The 21,397-nt window shown below is 47.0% G+C and overlaps 1 protein-coding gene across 4 annotated transcripts in view; it reads right to left on the bottom strand.

The window, feature by feature from the left end:
• Positions 1-21,163, bottom strand: part of LOC125452618 (uncharacterized) — a 55,738-nt gene extending 34,575 nt beyond the window's left edge. The window contains exons 1-7 of one of the 4 annotated variants that reach the window (XM_048531271.2): positions 20,896-21,162; positions 20,367-20,714; positions 16,535-16,648; positions 15,131-15,250; positions 12,636-12,755; positions 3,418-3,540; positions 2,436-2,518 (exon numbers count right to left, since the gene is read on the bottom strand). In XM_048531271.2, coding sequence (XP_048387228.1) covers positions 2,436-2,518; positions 3,418-3,540; positions 12,636-12,755; positions 15,131-15,250; positions 16,535-16,648; positions 20,367-20,595 — 789 coding nt within the window. In that variant the 5' untranslated portion in view covers positions 20,596-20,714; positions 20,896-21,162. Of the gene's footprint in view, positions 1-2,435; positions 2,519-3,417; positions 3,541-12,635; positions 12,756-15,130; positions 15,251-16,534; positions 16,649-20,366; positions 20,715-20,895 lie in introns of all 4 variants that reach the window. The other 3 variants (XM_048531270.2, XM_048531272.2, XM_048531273.2) reach the window with 3 other exon arrangements.
• Between the last annotated feature and the right edge of the window lie 234 nt (positions 21,164-21,397).

Raw genomic sequence — 21,397 nt, 5'->3', positions numbered from 1 at the left:
GCAAAGGCTTTCGTGGAGCATAAGCACTGGGATGAAATTAATGGACTAAATGACGAATTACTGAGCTGTAAATGCTATGCAATGTAATAATTTGCAAAACTTTGCAAATGCTGTTTCTTCATTCACATCTGACTCTTTAGATTATTGTAACCTAGTTCCCCATTCTTAAACAAATTGTACTATTCCTTCAAAATCTCCTGCACAAGGATGTTTGTGTCCCAGTTTGCCTCAAATTATGATGTGAAGGTGCCAGTGTTGGACTGGGGTGGACAAGGTCAGAAGTCAGATGACACCAGGTCTAGCAGGTTTATTTGAAATCACAAGCTTCCGGAGTAATGCCCCTTTGTCAGGTGAAGGGACAGTGCTCAGAAAATTTGCAATTTCAAATAAACCTGTTGGTCTATAAACTGGTGTCGTCGGACTTCTGATCTTGTCTCCAATTACTAACAAGTTTTTTTTTATTTGCCATATATGCTTGCCATACTGTAGCTGGATTAAACTTATTTCTGTGTTTTATGCCAATATGAAACTTACTTCTCAAGCACGAAATTGAACTTCTCTAAAGGTGTGGCACATTTCAGTTGCTTTGAAAGAATTTGCAAACCTTGAACCCAAAGTCAGGAAAAAATAATGCAGTTTAGAGATATAAATGTAAATTTCCATTAAAGATGACTATATGGTCTAGAGCAGCCTTATCCAAAAAGTGACTGAGGAAAATATTGTGGCCTGCAGAAGGGTCCTGTCCAGCCAATGAGCTACTTTGCCAGTATTGCAGGGTGGTCCTCCAATCAGAGATCACTTCTCTTTGGAAATTGTTGCTGAAAAGTTTAACTCACAGAGCATCAAACACCAAAGAGAATTGGCCTCTGATTGGAGGAGTAATGAACTGTGTGAACGTCCCTACATTCACTCAGCCTGAGGCCTCAATGCTGGGGAAAGCAGTAGTAATGCTGGACTGGACTGGGCTCGTTCAGGCAGTGCAAAAGATAAGATGCTTGATGTGTAGGCAAGTGAGTCCAGGTATCTCAGTCTGAAAAGCAATGGCGTTCTAACATACACTTTCATTTGACAGAATGCGCACCACCAGAAGTGGACACAATGGTAATGTTACTTAAAGCTAACCCTGTAATTTGGTGTCAGTCATCACCGTCTTGGGACGTGAGATAAATTAAATAGTTTGTAGAAGCTGTCAGTGAGAGCTGTTGAGCTATTGCCATCTTATATGACTGATTGAATGAAATAAATAACAGAGAGTTAATAATGGTGGAAAAATAGCACTTCAAGATCAGGATGAGCCAAATTGTATCACTGATTCAAACCTACAAGACTGCTAATCTGATATGATTATGATATTCTCAAAATATTCCCAAGTCCAACATGATCTCTAGTTCCCTCTTTAAATGGTTCAGGTAGAGTACAGTTTGGTAGCTCAATAAATACAACATCCACTACTAATCCCAAAGATTTGATTCAGAATTCACGAAGTGGGCGTCGGGTAGAAGAGCAGAGCTTTGAATCTAAGAGATGTAGACAAACATGTTTAAAACTCCATAGCTGTCAGATACAAGCTGATAACTAGCAAGTGTTAGGGAAGCAGGGCGTTCCCTAGACTGATACTGAGTGACCCATCAATCTTGTTTTATTCTTATGGAATTTTTTTGAAGCAGTTTAATAAAACCCAATGTCTTGCTGGGCTGGGCCATTTCAAAGAACATTTAAATCAGCGATATTTCTGCGGGTCTGGGGTCATGTATAGACCGGACCACCGAAGCATGGCAGATTTCTTTCCCCAAACAACATTAGTCAACCACTTAAGTCTTATTAAGTCTGAAAACTTTAAGACTGCTGTCAATTACTGGTTGTTGCTTCTTATTCCAAGTTGATTTAGTTAGCTATGTTCAACTTCCCGTTGTGGTGCTTGAATCCACAAATGTGCCCACTAACTTAACAGTATGCACTATACTAACATTACTCAGTCGCCTAATTACACTTGCAGTCTCTGAATAAATAACATCTTACAATTCGGTGATCACACTGGAACCATATTTTTTCCAGTAGGCTCCAATATCACTAATAAAGTCAACAGGAGATCCCCCAGAAGACACCACTAAAACAAAGCCCACAACAGCAGCATAAATGAAAAACTGTTTATCATGAGTGATGATTGACAAAGAACAGTGAAACAATTTAGATATTGCTAGCCTCCAGGAATCTCCAGCACTACAACAGAAGACAAACTCCCTAATATTCACTGCTTGGGATGTTAGTAGCTGCCTATTTTGAAGAGTCGCTTTAAAGAACTGTTCCTCCAAAATGAATGGTGGATCAACGAATGGAGATTCATGCCATTTTTCATTTTCTTATAAAGCGTCATTCCGCAAGTATCTTATGTAGATATTTCAACAGTAAATGAGAGAGCAGTGTTGACGGTTTACCTGGACTTCGGAGTCAGGAGATTGTAGGTGTAGGATCAGAACAGGCAGAGCTCCCTCCTTACACAACAAATGATGAGCCTTTTCTTGAAAAGAAAATTTTGAAGCATTTGTGAATTGTTACTAGTAATGAAACTGTCTGCAGGTTGAAGCCAACTATTTAGAACTTCAAAGTCCTGACTGACTCCAAACTGAGCTTCAAATGTCATATCCTTTGCATCATAAAAGACTGCTACTGCAACCTACTAAGCTATTGTGGCACATATTCATTAATGCGGTAAATTTAAAACTTACATCCATATTTCAATTCCTTCACTAACAACATTGGGGTGCACTGCTGCCATATGGTTCTAGAAGGCAACTCACCATCACCTTCTCAAAGACAATTACAATGGGCAATGAATGGGCAAAGCCCACATCCCATGAATGAATTTTAAAGAATGGCTTCAGCCATGCGAAAACTCTGTATTTCTTCAATTCATGTTTCTTGTGCATCCCCCACTCCCTTTACACCATTGGTGGCTGTGCTGTCAATCGTCTAGGCCCTAAGCTCTCAAATTCCTTCTATAACACTCTCGACCTTTCTCTTCCGTTTAAAACCCTCCTTAAAAGCTACCTATTCCATCAAGCTCTTTGTCACCTCCCCTAACATTTCCTTCTTCGGCTTAATGTCAGTTCTTGTCTGCTTAACCTTCTCTGAAGAAACTTGGGACACTTTTCTGTGCTCAGTGTATTATATAAATGTGATTTAACGTTGTTCGTTAAAGAAATGACAGAAAAGTAAAACAGGAAGGCAGTCAGTGCTATGATTTGCATGTTGAAGAGTTTGTCTTTGTTTCAATTTACTTACCAGCGTTCAGAGTGTAGGCTATATACATCTGTTAAGTCCAATTCTGTAACACTTATATACATTTTATAGAAGACATACTACATAAGGTGAATGCCACGATTTTCCAATGCTTAAGCCAAACATGTCAAAACTTACCTGATTTTGTAAGGTTGAGAATGGCACCTGCTGCATTTTGCTGCACTCTGGGATCATATGACTTTGCAAGACCTAAGAGAGGTTTAATTCCCCCTTCAGAGGCAATGGCATTTCTGTTTAAAACTGAAGGGTAACAGTAAAGAAGAGCAATAATCAGTAAACAGGAACTAGTTAATGTAACTTTAACAAGTTAACACAATAGCACATGGTATTAATAGAATTCAAGAGGGGTCTCAACATACAAACTGATGACGTTTTAGCATTTAGAGGAATTAACTTATTCACTGGTATTAATCCTGAAAGATGTGGGGATTGATTAAAAGCCAACTGTCAGCATTTCAAGGTGATTCAACATTTCAACTCATGTATTGGTTTGTTATCATTTACAAAATAATACTTTATGACTGAAAAGTTAAGCAGAATAACATGAATCAGGTTACTCCAGACTGCTATGGCATGCAGGGCAGAAGCTGGTGTGGTAATGGACCATGTTTTGTCTTCCTGTCAGTTGTAATTTTTGCGATAGGTATGCTCTTTATTGGTCTTTGTGCACAAATTGTTGAAATAGTAGAATCTGCTGAGTGTAACAAAGCTTTGAAAAGGGTGGGGTGGGAGAGGAAGGGTGGAAGAATCTTAATTGGGGCAGCAGAAAAAATGTCACATTCTCACAGTTACTACATTCTCAGAACACTTCAGGCAGGCAAGGTTTCCTGATCACATTTGGCGGGAATCTCTTATGTATTAATTAGCACGGTCTTGAATATTATTATCACCACAGGCCAATTGGAGTTATACTCTGGTTACAAACTAACTGTTTTGAGACTTCTACCTGGCGAAGTCCGTTTCTTGAACTCTGGCGAGTACAAACATGTTGACCAACATGGCTTCCTCAGCAAAAGAGCTGATTATGTGCACAAACTTTTACAATGTTAGGGCTGGTACCACTCCACATTCATCAGTTCATGAGAAGTCTTGTTTATACATAGTCTGTCATCTTTGGGAGGACTGTCCCACTGACTGGTCAAGGAACAGCCTGAAGGGTCTAGGCCCGAAACATTAGCTTTCCTGCTCCTCTGGTGCTGCTTGGCCTGCTGTGTTCATCCAGCTCTACACCTTGTTGTCTCAGATTCTCCAGCAACAGTAGTTCTTACTATCCCTGACATTGCCTTTTGGGTATGATTCAGTAAGTATGACTATGTCCCAAACAATATCATCAGTAGCCCTATTCCAGTGGAATATTTCCAGCAGAGGCAGTGGGACAGTGGTACACAGTCAGGAGGGAGCTGCCCTGGGAGTCCTTGACATTGACTTCAGACCCCATGAAATCTCATGGTATCAGGTCGAACATGAGCAAGGAAACCTCTTGCCGATTACCATATAGCATTCCTTTCTGGCTGATGAATTAGTTCTACTCCATTATTCATGGCACTTGTAGGATGCATTAAGGGTGACAGGGGCACACAATGTACTCTGGGTGAGAGAATTCAATGGCTATCACCAACAGCAGCTTGGCAGCAGCATTACTGATTGAGCATGTCAATTCTGCCTTCTCATTGAGAATATTGACTATTGAGTGGCACCAACACTGTCCAAAATGGGATAGACTTTAAACAAATAAGTACCTCAAGACTGGGCATCCATGAGGTGCTGTGGGCCATAGTAGGAACAGAATTGTACTCCAGCACCATCTGAAACCCCATGGCCCAATATATCATCCTTGTTACCATTAACATGCAGCCAGGGAATTGAACCTAGTTCAAGGAAGACTGCAAGAGATCATGCCAGAAGCAGTACAGCCATACCTAAAAATAAGGTGTCAACCTGATTCAGCTATTAAACAGGGCTCCAGAAATATACCCATCTTCATTAATGTGGAGGCCCAGTGCATCAGTGCAAAAAGTAAGCCTGAAGCATTTGCAACAAGTTTCAGCCAGAATAGCTGAGTCCTAATCAAAATCAGTTTCCTCCAATGGTCCCAAGCATCACAGATGCTAGTCTTCAACAAATTGATTTACTTAATGTGATAGTAAGGAACCATTTGACGGCATAGGATGTTCAAAAGGCTATGAGCTCTGAAAATGTTCGGCAATAGTACAAGAGACTTGTGCTCCAGAACTTGCCATACACCCAGTCAAACTTTTCCAGTATAGCTTCAACACTGACATCTACTCGACAATGTGAAGAACTGCACAGGTATACACATGAAAACAGGGCAAATCCAACCTGGAAAATTACTGCCACAGTCTGCTTTTCAACATCAGTAAAGAAAGGGGCCACCAACAGTGCTACAAAGCATCATTTGCTTAGCAACACTCTGTCCTTTGACACTCATTTCGGGTTCCACCAGGGCACCACTCAGTTCTTGAGCTCATTATCCTTGGTTCAAGCATGGATCACGGTATTGGTGTAGGGTTTTGGTGCGGGGGCGTGGGTGTTAGTGTAGCGTGTTGGTGTAGGGGGTTGGTGTACGGTATTGGTGTAGGGTGTTGGTGTGGGGGTGTGGGTATTGTTGTAGGGTATTAGTGTGGGGATGTGGGTGTTAGTGTAGGGTGTTGGTGTGGGGGTATGGGTGTTAGTGTAGGGTATTGGTGTAGGGTGTTGGTGTGGGGGTGTGGGTGTTAGTGTAGAGTGTTGGTGTGGGGGTATGGGTGTTAGTGTAGGGTATTGGTGTAGGGTGTTGGTGTGGGGGTGTGGGTATTGTTGTAGGGTATTAGTGTGGGGGTGTGGGTGTTAGTGTAGGGTGTTGGTGTGGGGGTATGGGTGTTAGTGTAGGGTATTGGTGCGGGGGTGTGGGTGTTAGTGTAGGGTGTTGGTGTAGGGTGTTGGTGTGGGGGTGTGGGTATTGTTGTAGGGTATTAGTGTGGGGGTGTGGGTGTTAGTGTAGGGTGTTGGTGTAGGGTGTTGGTGTGGGGGTGTGGGTATTGTTGTAGGGTATTAGTGTGGGGGTGTGGGTGTTAGTGTAGGGTATTGGTGTAGGGTGTTGGTGTGGGGGTGTGGGTGTTAGTGTAGAGTGTTGGTGTGGGGGTATGGGTGTTAGTGTAGGGTATTGGTGTAGGGTGTTGGTGTGGGGGTGTGGGTATTGTTGTAGGGTATTAGTGTGGGGGTGTGGGTGTTAGTGTAGGGTGTTGGTGTGGGGGTATGGGTGTTAGTGTAGGGTATTGGTGCGGGGGTGTGGGTATTGTTGTAGGGTATTAGTGTGGGGGTGTGGGTGTTAGTGTAGGGTATTGGTGCGGGGGTATGGGTGTTAGTGTAGGGTGTTGGTGTGGGGGTGTGCGTATTGTTGTAGGGTATTAGTGTGGGGGTGTGGGTGTTAGTGTAGGGTGTTGGTGTGGGGGTGTGGTGTTGGTGTAGGGTATTGATGCGGGGGTGTGGGTATTGTTGTAGGGTATTAGTGTGGGGGTGTGGTGTTGGTGTAGGGTATTGGTGCGGGGGTGTGGGTATTGTTGTAGGGTATTAGTGTGGGGGTGTGGGTGTTAGTGTAGAGTGTTGGTGTAGGGTGTTGGTGTGGGGGTGTGGGTGTTAGTGTAGGGTATTGGTACGGGGGTGTGGGTGTTAGTGTAGGGTGTTGGTGTCGGGTGTTGGTGCGGGTGTTGATGTGGGGGTGTTAGTGTAGCGTGTTGGTGTAGGGATGTGGATGTTGGTGTAGGGGGTTGGTGTACAGTATTGGTGTAGGGTGTTGCTGCAGGGGTGTGGGTGTTGGTATAGGGTGTTGGTGTGGGGGTGTGGGTGTTGGTATAGGGTGTTGGTGTGGGTGTTGGTGTAGGGTGTTGGTGCGGGGGTGTGGGCGTTAGTGTAGGGTGTTCGTGCAGGGGTGTGGGTGTTGGTGTAAGGGGTTGGTGTACGGTGTTGGTGTAGGGTGTTGGTGCGGGGGTGTGGGTGTTAGTGTAGGGTGTTGGTGCAGGGGTGTGAGTGTTGGTATAGGGTGTTGGTGTGGGGGTGTGGGTGTTGGTATAGGGTGTTGGTGTGGGGGTGTGGGTGTTGGTATAGGGTGTTGGTGTGGGGGTGTGGTGTTGGTGCGGGGGTGTGGGTATTGTTGTAGGGTATTAGTGTGGGGGTGTGGGTGTTAGTGTAATGTGTTAGTGTAGGGTGTTGGTGTAGGGTGTTGGTGTGGGGGTGTGGGTATTGTTTTAGGGTATTAGTGTGGGGGTGTGGGTGTTAGTGTAGGGTGTTAGTGTAGGTTGTTGGTGTGGGGGTGTGGGTGTTAGTGTAGGGTATTGGTGCGGAGCTGTGGGTGTTAGTGTAGGTTGTTGGTGCAGGTGTTGATGTGGGAGTGTTAGTGTAGCGTGTTGGTGTAGGGGTGTGGGTGTTGGTGTAGGGAGTTGGTGTATGGTATTGGTGTAGGGTGTTGGTGTGGAGGTGTGGGCATTGGTGTAGGGGTGCAGGTGTTGGTGTAAGGTATTGGTGTGGGGTGCAGGTGTTGGTATAGGGGGTTGGTGTGGAGTGTTGGTGCAGGTGTTGTTGTGGGGGTGTGCGTGTTGGTGTAGGGCATTGATGTGGTGTTGGTGTGGACGTGTGGATGTTGATGTGGGTGTTGGTGTGGGGTGAGGATGTTGGTGAAAGGTGTTGGTGTAGGGTGTTTGTGTGGGTGTTGGTGCGGGGGTGTCGGTGTTGGTATAGGTGTTTATGCAGGTGTTGGTGTAGGGTGTTTGTGGAGGGTACTGGTGTGGGGGTTTGGGTGTTGGTGTAGAGTGTTGATGCGGGGTTGTGGGTTTTGGTCCAGGGTGTTGGTGTGATGGTGCGGATGTTGGTGTAGGGTGTTGGTGTGGGGTGCAGGTGTTTGTGTAGGGGGTTGGTGTGGGGGTGTGGGTGTTGGTGTAGGGGGTTGGTGTGGGGGCGTGGGTATTGGTGTAGGGGGTTGGTGTGGGGTGCAGGTGTTGGTGTACGGTGTTGGTGTGGGGTGCAGGCTGTTGGTGTAGGGGATTGGTGCAGGGGTGGAGGTGTTGGTGTAGGGTATTGGTGTGGGGTGCAGGCTGTTGGTGTAGTGGATTGGTGCAGGGGTGTGGGTGTTGGTGTAGGGTGTTGGTGTGGGGGTGTGGGTGTTGGTGTAGGGTGTTGGTGTGGGCGTGTGGATTTTGGTGTAGGGTGTTGGTGTGGGGGTGTGGGTGTTGGTGTTGGGTGTTACTGTAGGGTGTTGGTGTGGGAGTGTGGGTGTTAGTGTAGGGTATTGTGCGGGGGTGTGGGTGTTAGTGTAGGGTGTTGGTGTCGGGTGTTGGTGCGGGTGTTGATGTGGGGGTGTTAGTGTAGCGTGTTGGTGTAGGGGTGCGGATGTTGGTGTAGCGGGTTGGTGTACGGTATTGGTGTAGGGTGTTGCTGCAGGGGTGTGGGTGTTGGTACAGGGTGTTGGTGTGGGGGTGTGGGTGTTGGTATAGGGTGTTGGTGTGGGTGTTGGTGTAGGGTGTTGGTGCGGGGGTGTGGGCGTTAGTGTAGGGTGTTGGTGCAGGGGTGTGGGTGTTGGTGTAAGGGGTTGGTGTACGGTATTGGTGTAGAGTGTTGGTGTGGGGGTGTGGGTGTTAGTGTAGGGTGTTGGTGCAGGGTGTGGGTGTTGGTATAGGGTGTTGGTGTGGGGGTGTGGGTGTTGGTATAGGGTGTTTATGCAGGTATTGGTGTAGGGTATTGGTGGGGTTGTGGATGTGGGTGTGGGTGTTGGTGGAGGGTACTGTTGTGGGGGTTTGGGTGTTGGTGTAGAGTGTTGGTGCGGGGTTGTGGGTTTTGGTCCAGGGTGTTGGTGTGATGGTGCGGATGTTGGTGTAGGGTGTTGGGGTGGGGTGCAGGTGTTGGTGTAGGGGGTTGGTGTGGGGGCGTGGGTGTTGGTGTAGGGTGTTGGTGTGGGTGTTGGTGTAGGGTGTTGGTGTAGGGTGTTGGTGTGGGGGTGTGGGTTTTGGAGTAGGGTGTTGGTGTGGGAGTGTGGGTGTTGGTGTAGGGTGTTGGTGCAGGGTGTGGGTGTTGGTATAGGGTGTTGGTGTGGGGGTGTGGGTGTTGATGTAGGGTGTTGGTGTGGGGGTGTGGGTATTGTTGTAGGGTATTAGTGTGGGGGTGTGGTTGTTAGTGTAGGGTGTTAGTGTGGGTTGTGGGTGTTAGTGTAGGGTATTGGTGCAGAGCTGTGGATGTTGGTGTCGGGTGTTGGTGCGGGTGTTGATGTGGGGGTGTTAGTGTAGCGTGTTGGTGTAGGGGTGTGGGTGTTGGTGTAGGGGTGCAGGTGTTGGTATAGGGGGTTGGTGTGGAGTGTTGGTGCAGGTGTTGTTGTGGGGGTGTGCGTGTTGGTGTAGGGCGTTGGTGTGGTGTTGGTGCGGGCGTGTGGATGTTGATGTGGGTGTTGGTGTGGGGTGAGGATGTTGGTGAAAGGTGTTGGTGTAGGGTGTTTGTGTGGGTGTTGGTGTGGGGGTGTTGGTATAGGGTGTTTATGCAGGTATTGGTGTAGGGTATTGGTGGGGGGTGTGGATGTGGGTGTGGGTGTTTGTGGAGGGTACTGTTGTGGGGGTTTGGGTGTTGGTGTAGAGTGTTGGTGCGGGGTTGTGGGTTTTGGTCCAGGGTGTTGGTGTGATGGTGCGGATGTTGGTGTAGGGTGTTGGGGTGGGGTGCAGGTGTTGGTGTAGGGGGTTGGTGTGGGGGCGTGGGTGTTGGTGTAGGGTGTTGGTGTGGGTGTTGGTGTAGGGTGTTGGTGTAGGGTGTTGGTGTGGGGGTGTGGGTGTTGGTGTAGGGTGTTGGTGTGGGAGTGTGGGTTTTGGAGTAGGGTGTTGGTGTGGGGGTGTGGATGTTGGTGTAGGGTGTTGGTGTGGTGGTGTGGGTGTTGGTGTAGGATGTTGGTGTGGGGTGCAGGTGTTGGTGTAGGGGGTTGGTGTGGGGGTGTGGGTGTTGGTGTAGGGTGTTGGTGTGGTGGTGTGGGTGTTGGTGTAGGATGTTGGTGTGGGAGTGTGGGTGTTGGTGTAGGGTGTTGGTGTGGGGTGCAGGTGTTGGTGTAGGGGGTTGGTGTGGGAGTGTGGGTGTTGGTGTAGGGTGTTGGTGTGGGAGTGTGGGTGTTGGTGTAGGGGGTTGGTGTGGGAGTGTGGGTGTTGGTGTAGGGGGTTGGTGTGGGAGTGTGGGTGTTGGTGTAGGGTGTTGGTGTGGGAGTGTGGGTGTTGGTGTAGGGTGTTGGTGTGGGGGTGTGGGTGTTGGTGTAGGGTGTTGGTGTGGGAGTGTGGGTGTTGGTGTAGGGGGTTGGTGTGGGAGTGTGGGTGTTGGTGTAGGGTGTTGGTGTGGTGGTGTGGGTGTTGGTGTAGGGGGTTGGTGTGGGAGTGTGGGTGTTGGTGTAGGGTGTTGGTGTGGGAGTGTGGGTGTTGGTGTAGGGTGTTGGTGTGGGAGTGTGGGTGTTGGTGTAGGGTGTTGGTGTGGGAGTGTGGGTGTTGGTGTAGGGTGTTGGTGTGGGGGTGTGGGTGTTGATGTAGGGTGTTGGTGTGGTGGTGTGGGTGTTGGTGTAGGATGTTGGTGCGGGTGTTGGTTTTGTGTGTTGGTGTAGGGTGTTGGTGTAGGGTGTTGGTGTAGGGTGTTGGTGTAGGGTGTTGGTATAGGGGTGTGGGTGTTGGTGTACAGTGTTGGTGTGGGTGGTGGTGTTAGTGTCGAGTATTAGTGGGGGGTGTGGGTGGTGTTTAGGGTTGGTGTGGGTGTTGGTGTAGGGGGATGTGGTGTTGGTGCGGGGGTGTGGGTGTTGGTGTAGGGGGATGTGGTGTTGGTGCGGGGGTGTGGTTGTTGGTGTGGGGGTGTGGATGTTGGTGCGGGGGTGTGGATGTTGGTGCGGGGGTGTGGATGTTGGTGTGGGGGTGTGGTTGTTGGTGCGGGGGTGTGGATGTTGGTGCGGGGGTGTGGATGTTGGTGCGGGGGTGTGGTTGTTGGTGCGGGGGTGTGGTTGTTGGTGCGTGGGTGTGGATGTTGGTGCGGGGGTGTGGATGTTGGTGCGTGGGTGTGGATGTTGGTGCGGGGGTGTGGATGTTGGTGTGGGGGTGTGGTGTTGGTGTGGGGGTGTGGATGTTGGTGCGGGGGTGTGGATGTTGGTGCGGGGGTGTGGATGTTGGTGTGGGGGTGTGGATGTTGGTGCGGGGGTGTGGATGTTGGTGCGGGGGTGTGGATGTTGGTGCGGGGGTGTGGTGTTGGTGCGGGGGTGTGGATGTTGGTGCGGGGGTGTGGATGTTGGTGCGGGGGTGTGGTTGTTGGTGCGTGGGTGTGGTTGTTGGTGCGGGGGTGTGTTGTTGGTGTGGGGGTGTGGATGTTGGTGCGGGGGTGTGGATGTTGGAGTGGGGGTGTGGATGTTGTTGCGGGGGTGTGGGTGTTGGAGTAGGGTGTTTGTGCTGGGTTGTGGGTGTTGGTGTAAGGTGTTGGAGTAGGGTGTGTGGGCGTGGGTATAGGGTGTTGGTGCGGTTGTTGGTGTGGGGGTGTGGGGGTCAACATGAGTGTGTCAGTGTGGGGGTGTTGGTGTGGGGGTATAAGGGTGTCGGTTTGGGTGTTAATGTGGGAGCATGGGTGTGGTTGCGGGCATGGGTGTGGGTGTAGGGGTGTTGTTGCCGGTGTGGGGTTTGAATGTGTAGGGTTTGGTGTAGGGGTGTTGGTCTGGTGTGAAGCCTGGGTGGGCGGGGGTATTGGTGATCGCGTGTGGGGTGTTGGTGCGTGTGTGGGGGTTGGTGAGGGTATTGGTATGGTGTGGAGTCTGAGTGTGTGGGGATGTTGGTGAGGATGTCCAGGTTTGGTCCCCTCAAAGACACTCTGCCTGATTGAGGTCATAGACAAAGGACAGTGCATTGCTCGCTGAGAGCTCTTGCCTCTGATCCCTCTGCTCCCTTTCTGGACAGTTGCATCAAGGGATATCTACCCTCCACCCACACAGATCAGATTAGGTTGCTCCTGGATCCTTGAATTTAGTTTTCTAGTTTACTTAGTTTCCTGGCAGGGGCCAGGCTCCAACATGGCACTGCTGAGCACAGAAGCTGCTGCAGTTTCTAATTGGCTGGCAGTTCCTATTGGACACAATTTGTGCCCCTTCCAGAAGAAGGCCCACAAGTGTTCTCAGAACCCTCTGCGTGGCTGGTTAGCAGGAAACCTGGAAGACCTTTCTTGGAAGATGCAGCAAGGAATCTCTCAGTTGCTAGCCAGCCAGCAAGTGAAACTCACACTGCTAACGGAAGGTTGTGTATGTACAGTAGCAGTAAATGTTTGAATTAAGTTATTCAAGAGCACTTATTCTGTACACATACCCGAAGTGGCTAAGGTGGCCACGCATGCACAGGAGTTGCACTGTACAGTGGCATCTCCAGAACGAAGCAGCTCAAGTATGGGCTCCAGCAATCCAACCTGTACCACTGTCTCTTTGTTCACTGTAGAAATAACAGATGGGCAAAGGTAACGTAGATCATAAATACAACTTTCTTCTAATGTTATATTGGCCTTGTCAAAGGATGGGAAAGTACCTTCTGTTTTAGTGGCGTAAACCTGCTTGAAAACCAGCAATTATATTAAAAACGTTGGTGCTTATGTTTACATGTATCCAGCCAAATGTTGCAGTGTGACAAAGGTGTTAGATGAATTAGTTGAACACTGAAGTAGGAAATTAAATAGAAGAACTGAGTGTCTCACCCAATTTTTAGTTTGAGATGAAACAGGTGATACTCAAGAATATTCTATCTAATTAAAAAGCCAAGTATCTTCTTTCATTGTCCCTTGGCCTGTGATGGATGGGGAGATATTGTGGCTGCTTTCGCTCTTGTTTGTGGTATGAGTGCTCCATTTCTGGGCACAACATGGAAAACTGGGGATGTCTTAAGGTTGAGTCTGATATAAAACCATTTGGATCTTGCATGGTCTTGGTTAGAGATCAGAGAGAGGTGCTATTGTACTTTAAAAAGTAATAACGTTTTAAAACTTACGTAAAGTACAACTGAAGTCATTAATGTGGCTTGTGACTGGATTTTCCAGATTTTTGTTGGTTCCAAGCCTGGTACAGGCTGCCATATTTAAACTCTATCTTTGGTTCTGTGACAAACAGAATCTTGCTTGCGAGTTTTGAGAAGATTTGTAGCTCAGGTTGAGGTTCTGGATGTGAGTTTGCTCGCTGAGCTGGAAGGTTCGTTTCCAGACGTTTTGTCACCATTCTAGGTGACATCATCAGTGAGCCTCCGATGAAGCGCTGGTGTTATGTGTTATGTGGTGTTATGTCCCGCTTTCTATTTATCTGGTTCGGTTTCCTTGAGTTGGTGATGTCATTTCCTGCGTTGGTTATGTCATTTCCTGTTCTTTTTCTCAGGGGATGCTAGATGGGCTCCAAATCAATGTGTTTGCTGATGAAGTTCCAGTTGGAATGCCATGCTTCTAGGAATTCTCGTGCATGTCTCTGTTTGGCTTGTCCTAGGATGGATGTGTTGTCCCGATCAAAGTGGTGTCCTTCTTTATCTGTATGTAAGGATACGAGTGATAGTGGGTCATGTCGTTTTGTGGCTAGTTGATGTTCATGTATCCTGGTGGCTAGCTTTCTGCCAGTTTGTCCGATGTAGTGTTCGATGTAAAACACTACATCAGACAAACTGGCAGAAAGCTAGCCACCAGGATACATGAACATCAACTAGCCACAAAACAACATGACCCACTATCACTCGTATCCTTACATACAGATGAAGAAGGACACCACTTTGATTAGAACAACACATCCATCCTCGGACAAGCCAAACAGAGACACGCATGAGAATTCCTAGAAGCATGGCATTCCAACCTGAACTCCATCAACAAACACATTGATTTGGAGCCAATCTACCATCCCCTGAGAAAAAGAACAGGAAATGACATCACCAACGCAGGAAATGATCTCACCAACCCAAGGAAACCTAACCAGATAAATAGAAGCAGGACATAACACCAGTGCTTCGTCGGAGGCTCACTGATGATGTCACCTAGAATGGTGATGAAACGTCTGAAAACGAACCTTCCAGCTCAGCGAGTAAACTCACATCCAGAATCTTGCTCGTATATTGCTGGAAATAAAGATGATTTTAAAGATTTTTATCTTGCACTCATCAAGCCAATCACAAAATTGCCAAATTTCAAATGATTACAGCAATATATACCACATTAAAAAAAAATGTTGATTGGTTGACAACTCAACGAGCCAATCAATCTGCACGCTTTTCTCCAGAAATGTATATTGTTGCCATATTTTCATAGTTGGCATTCTTGCATTTGTTCTGATGAGTGCAAGACAAAAAGTTTTGGCAACACGTCTTTCCTTTCAATGATATTTAATACTAAATCTTTGAAATTCTGACAAGTTTAACGAGATTGCAGAAAATGAGAACAAGCATATTATTTTTGTTTGTTATATGATAAAACTGCTTTGATTTCTTTATAGTGTCAGTGAACTTCACTATAAAGGATAGTTCCTGACTGTCACTATGCCCAATGGCAGAATGAGGAACTGGACATTTTACAATGCATATATCATTTGAGGGAAGAGGGAAAATGACAGAGACTTTTTGAATGCTAGCACAAATTCTTTGTAACTGTGATCCAGGGCTAATGGCCCCTCTTTATTCTACTCAAACGCATCATTCTTTCTATTGCCTTCCACATGGTCAAACTGCTCTATTCTTCCTGAAATTATTTCCTCAACAGTTAATCACAATGATAGAACTCTTCCTTGGTTTTGCTTTTTCTTGCTGTACTTTATGATGTTAAAAAGCAAAGACATGTGTTGCCCACTCACCATTACCCTCCACTAAGAGATTGACCAGGGATAGAGAAGCCTTCCTCTGCACTTCCAAATCATTGGACCGTAACAAATCACAATATGGCTCCAGGTATTCATCAGGCAATTCATTCTTCACTGGAAAAAGTAATAGACTAATGAATAATAATCATTTTTTTTATCAGACCAGACTGTTTTGCTTTTAGGGTGGCACTCATTAGTGGATTATTTGATGAGTAGTACCTGGCACAAATGGAGGTATGTGGAGCATGAAGAGAATTGGAGCACATGATGCATATGTGGTTGCCAATAGTTAGTAATGGAGATAGTAATGGTTAGAAGTGGAATTGGCTGGTGGAGAAGCAAAACAAGGCAACATGAGGGAAGCCCAGTAACTAAGGCGGCACGGTGGCTCAGTGGTTAGCACTGCAGTTTCACAGCGCCAGAGACCCGGGTTCGATTCCAGCCTCGGGTAACTGTCTGTGTGGAGTTTGCACATTCTCCCCCTGTGTCTGTATGTGTTTCCTCCGGGTGCTCTGGTTTCCTCCCACAGTCCAAAGACGTGCAGGCTAGGTGGATTGGCCATGCTAAATTGCCCGGAGTGTTCAGGGATGTGTGGGTTATATGGGGTTGGGTCTGGGTGGGATAATCCAAGGGGGCGGTGTGGACTTGTTGGGCGGAAGGGCCTGTTTCCACACTGTAGGGAATCTAATCTAATCTAAGTGACTCCTGGCTCAGAGATAGGAACACTAGCACATTACCAGAAGTCCTCTATGTAGTTATGTTCAGACTACTTTGGGGGCTGGGTGGGACTTGAAACCAGTTCTCCTGGCTTAGAGGTAGCACTGGCAATACTCAGCGGTGGCTCAGCTCTTGTGAGTCATCTCAATAATCCTGCCAGATACTGGCTAGATTAAACAATAAATATTATCGACCTATACAGCTACCATCCTTTAATCGCTCATTCATTTTACATTTTCCTGATGCAATTTTCTGTTTTTATCATCAGTGTTATCTTTCCAGTATTCTGAACTGTACCTCAAGCTATGATAATGAGCACACTTAGAAAACTAACTGCTTATAAAATGTAATCTGAAACTTATTTCTAGACTTCTGGATATCAACTGTTGTAATGCCATAAAATCAAGTCAATTCATCAGTAATATGGAGACAGAGCCCAGAGGAGTGAATGCAGTTCTCGCCATTAGAGACAGACAATTGGCTACGTAAAGCTTGAGGTTAGGCATTCCATTAGCCTTGGGTGAGGTGAGGAGGCAGCTCCACAATTATTTCCGAAAGGGATTGAGTTCAAGCTGTTGGCTTTATTCTGCACCACACCCTTAATTATCTAGCCAACTGAGCTACACCTGTGCCCTTCGTGAGATAGCTTTTAAAATAATTTTGTTAAAATACTGTACTTACACTGTTCACTGATATGTAGGTAATAGAGAGCAGCTGATTGCTGTAGACTTGGGTTTTCAGAAGCAGCTAATGTCCGCAAAGCTTCCAGACATTCATTGTCAATCATTTTGCTTTCTGAAGTTGAGAGGCAAATGAGACAACACAGTTGTTTTAGGGGAGACATAAGGATTGAAATTGCAGTATGAAGCATTAGTATAGAAATGCTTAATATTTGTTAAAACTCTACAGAATGCAATTTTATGGAAGCAAACACCTAAACTTTGGACTTAATCAAAGAACTGCAGATGTTAGAATTCTGAAACAAAAACATAAATTGCTTGAGAAACTCAACAAATCTGGCAGCACCTGTGGAGAGAAAGCAGAGTTAACTTTTCTGAAACTTTTTTGGCCTCTTAATCCACTCATATTTTTCCATCCCTTCACTTTTTCTGCGTACACTGTGTTGGACTTGATTATACTCTGCTTTTTTCTTTAACGTTTGTTCTGGGAACATGATAAGACTAATTCCTGTCGGTGAGTTGGTGCCTGATCTGTGACCTGACTCCATATGTGACATTTTCCAGGCCTGCCAGACAGCCTTTAGAAGGGCAAACAAGGTCAGTTAATTGGGCAAGAAGCAAAATTCAATCTGCCAACAGCAGGTTAAAGTTATGCTTGTTTGTTTTCAGAATCTTATAGGCAGGTCATCTATTCCAACCATTGAGGTCAGGAACCTGCTTTGAATCCATCAACCTGTCATGAGTATTCATTTACACCTAGCCCACAGGAATTGCTTTTACAGGTGGAACGCTGTCCTCCAAAAATACAAAGCATATACTCATAAACCTGACAATATATATGAGGTGTGTACCTGCTAGGGTGGGCTTCCTCCCCCAGGCTCTGATAAATACAACTTGCTTCATTTACTTAGCCCCCTTCCTAACTAAGGTATTTCTCTGTGCAAATGCTTACTGTGTTAGGTATGTAGTCTCTTCCTAAGAAGTTTTAGCCATGTGTAGTTTGGTTTATTGTCATTTAATGATTACAGCGTTAGGGGTGAAGTCTGACCAGGCCAACAAGCCTGCTCAAGTGAGGCAATGACAATGGCCAATGAAAACAAACCTGACAAGGGCAGGCAAGCATGGCTGAACTTGAAACAGGGCTCAATTCAATGTGCCATCTTGAGCAGCTGGGACTTTGTCCCATGAAGCCTTTGATAAAAAGCTATCAAATATGCATTTCTTTTAGTTGTGATGAATGTTCAGTGATCCAATGGTATGTGAGCTGCTGCGTGTTGTAGCTCTTTTCCTGTTTTAAGTGTCAACCCTAGCAGATATTTGAAAGGCAGTACCAGTCTGGTGCCAGTTGTTCTACAACGGTAGCTGCATTTAATTGGCAGATATTGACTACTTGTGAAGCATCTGATGGAGATGGTCAACACCCAATCTCTTCCTCTTGCAATGCTACCTCACACTAATAAGCTGCTCATAGGCTCTGACCTCTGTAGCCATCTCTGTTCAGTCTGCCTTTGTCACTCAGGAAGGCCGTTTTACTATCCATAGGGAAAGGAACGTCCCATCTCTCCTGGACAGCTTTTGCGGGGGTCATTGCTAAATTGTGGTGCCATTTGCTTTGCCTGATCTCTGGCATCTCCACAGGTGGGTGGAGGTGAGGAGCAGAGGGTGAATGATATTCCTGGTTGAAGAATGTGAAACATTAAGTGTTCTTTTAAATACGATCATCAAAAGATGTAGGTGGGAGTGGAGCAGAACATTCTGCCCATGTAGAGTTATAGAGTTATATAGCACAGAAACAGACTTCGCTCATAAAAACTGGTGTTTTATGCAGGCAGGAATATGCAATGAGAAGAATGTAACTGCACATGAAAACTAGCCTACCCCTGATTGGAAGCCTCTCCCCATTTTAAACCTGCTTCTACACTTAGTCTGAGAGGGACTGTTCCACGTGACCTACAGAGAGGCAGGCATAGCTGGGGCCCATGCGGGTGCCCATGGCCACCCCCTTAGTCTGTAGGAAGTGGGAGGAGTCAAAAGAGAAGTGTTGAAGCCTTGTAGGTCACGTGGAACAGTCCCTCTTCCGCACCTACACAGGCCCCAAACCCCACCTCTTCCTCCGGTACATTGATGACTGTATCAGCGCCGCCTCTTGCTCCCCAGAGGAGCTCGAACAGTTCATCCACTTCACCAACACCTTCCACCCCAACCTTCAGTTCACCTGGGCCATCTCCAGCACATCCCTCACCTTCCTGGACCTCTCGGTCTCCATCTCAGGCAACCAGCTTGTAACTGATGTCCATTTCAAGCCCACCGACTCCCACAGCTACCTAGAATACACCTCCTCCCACCCACCCTCCTGCAAAAATTCCATCCCCTATTCCCAATTCCTCCGCCTCCGCCGCATCTGCTCCCACGATAAGACATTCCACTCCCGCACATCCCAGATGTCCAAGTTCTTTAAGGACCACAACTTTCCCCCCACGGTGATCGAGAACGCCCTTGACCGCGTCTCCCGCATTTCCCGCGACACATCCCTCACACCCCGCCCCCGCCACAACCGCCCCAAGAGGATCCCCCTCGTTCTCACACACCACCCTACCAACCTCCGGATACAACGCATTATCCTCCGACACTTCCGCCATTTACAATCCGACCCCACCACCCAAGACATTTTTCCATCCCCTCCCCTGTCTGCTTTCCGGAGAGACCACTCTCTCCGTGACTCCCTTGTTCGCTCCACACTGCCCTCCAACCCCACCACACCCGGCACCTTCCCCTGCAACCGCAGGAAATGCTACACTTGTCCCCACACCTCCTCCCTCACCCCCATCCCAGGCCCCAAGATGACATTCCACATTAAGCAGAGGTTCACCTGCACATCTGCCAATGTGGTATACTGCATCCACTGTACCCGGTGCGGCTTCCTCTACATTGGGGAAACCAAGCGGAAGCTTGGGGACCGCTTTGCAGAACACCTCCGCTCAGTTCGCAACAAACAACTGCACCTCCCAGTCGCAAACCATTTCCACTCCCCCTCCCATTCTCTAAATGACATGTCCATCATGGGCCTCCTGCACTGCCACAATGATGCCACCCGAAGGTTGCAGGAACAGCAACTCATATTCCGCCTGGGAACCCTGCAGCCATATGGTATCAATGTGGACTTCACCAGTTTCAAAATCTCCCCTTCCCCTACTGCATCCCTAAACCAGCCCAGTTCATCCCCTCCCCCCACTGCACCACACAACCAGCCCAGCTCTTCCCCCCCACCCACTGCATCCCAAAACCAGTCCAACCTGTCTCTGCCTCCCTAACCGGTTCTTCCTCTCACCCATCCCTTCCTCCCACCCCAAGCCGCACCCCCAGCTACCTACTAACCTCATCCCACCTCCTTGACCTGTCCGTCTTCCCTGGACTGACCTATCCCCTCCCTACCTCCCCACCTACACTCTCTCCACCTATCTTCTTTACTCTTCATCTTCGGTCCGCCTCCCCCTCTCTCCCTATTTATTCCAGTTCCCTCCCCCCATCCCCCTCTCTGATGAAGGGTCTAGGCCCGAAACGTCAGCTTCTGTGCTCCTGAGATGCTGCTTGGCCTGCTGTGTTCATCCAGCCTCACATTTTACAATTGCAGATAATATTATTGGATAGACTAAAGATTACATGGTCCTCAATGAAGCTTCTGCAATGCAATCTTTGCATTATAAAAACTTCATGAAAAGAAGAAAACAAACCCAACCCACAATTGAGTGATATTCCAAGGCAGGAAGTGAAACCTATAATAATGTAAATATGATTATCTTAGAAGAAATGTTGCATGGTAGGTACAAGCTTACCTTCTTCGACATGTCGCAAAAACTGCTGTGCAGCTTCTTTCTCATGTTGTTGAAGAACTGGTTTGTAAAACCTGTTTGACTCAGGTCTATCCCGTTTCAGACAGCAACAGCACGGTATTGAGGTAAAAAAATCTTTTATTTTCTGCAAGAGGTTTTCCGAGGCCCTCTGTATCAATTCCATAAAATTCTTCAGGTGTTGCCTGCATGAGTCACAGAACATGTCCATCATTCAATTTTTTTCATCCACACAGGTGAAACTCTTAGTTCTCAAACGTTAATGATTTAAAGCTTTAGGAAAGCAAGATGCATAAGACGATATGTTGTCCGAAGTTGTTCTCTTCACCAAATCTGGAATACATTACAAATTAATAAGTTTATATTTTGATAAAGATATTGCTATTTAATATATACAGTTTTTTTAGAGGCAGTGAAGCACAAAGTTCTCAATATTTCACGTTTTGATTACTCTGTTCCAAAATTAAAGCTTCAGGTGCAGTCTGTTTGATTTGTTTCACTTCAACACACTCACCATGTTTTCTCAGTAGAGAGTACGTCTGCACTGCAAACAAAGCCTACCTGTGCTTCTCTGATAATAAAGAGGAGTGGCTAAAACAGTGGCACAGGGCCGTACTAATCTGTCAAGCAAATCCACCCCCACACTGGAATTAAAATCAGTGATAGACATTCAGTTCAGAAACTATTATGATCTGAAACACAACAGATCTATTTCTTCTCAAAGATAATGGGAACTGCAAATGCTGGAGAATTCAAGATAACAAAGTGTGTAGCTGGATGAACACAGCAGGCCAAGCAGCATCTCAGGAGCACAAAAGCTGATGTTTCGGGCCTAGACCCTTTATCAGGAAAGGGGGATGGGGAGACGGTTCTGAAATAAATAGGGAGAGAGGGGGAGGCGGGCCGAAGATGAATAGAGGAGAAGATAGGTGGAGAGGAGAGTATAGGTGGGGAGGTGGGGAGGGGATAGGTCAGTACGGGGAGGATCTATTCCTTCTTCTAGTTCACCATTCTAG

The sequence above is a fragment of the Stegostoma tigrinum genome, chromosome 4 (assembly GCF_030684315.1).
Source record: "Stegostoma tigrinum isolate sSteTig4 chromosome 4, sSteTig4.hap1, whole genome shotgun sequence".
Classification (NCBI taxonomy): Eukaryota; Metazoa; Chordata; class Chondrichthyes; order Orectolobiformes; family Stegostomatidae; genus Stegostoma; species Stegostoma tigrinum.
This window is presented reverse-complemented; position numbering and strand designations above follow the sequence as displayed.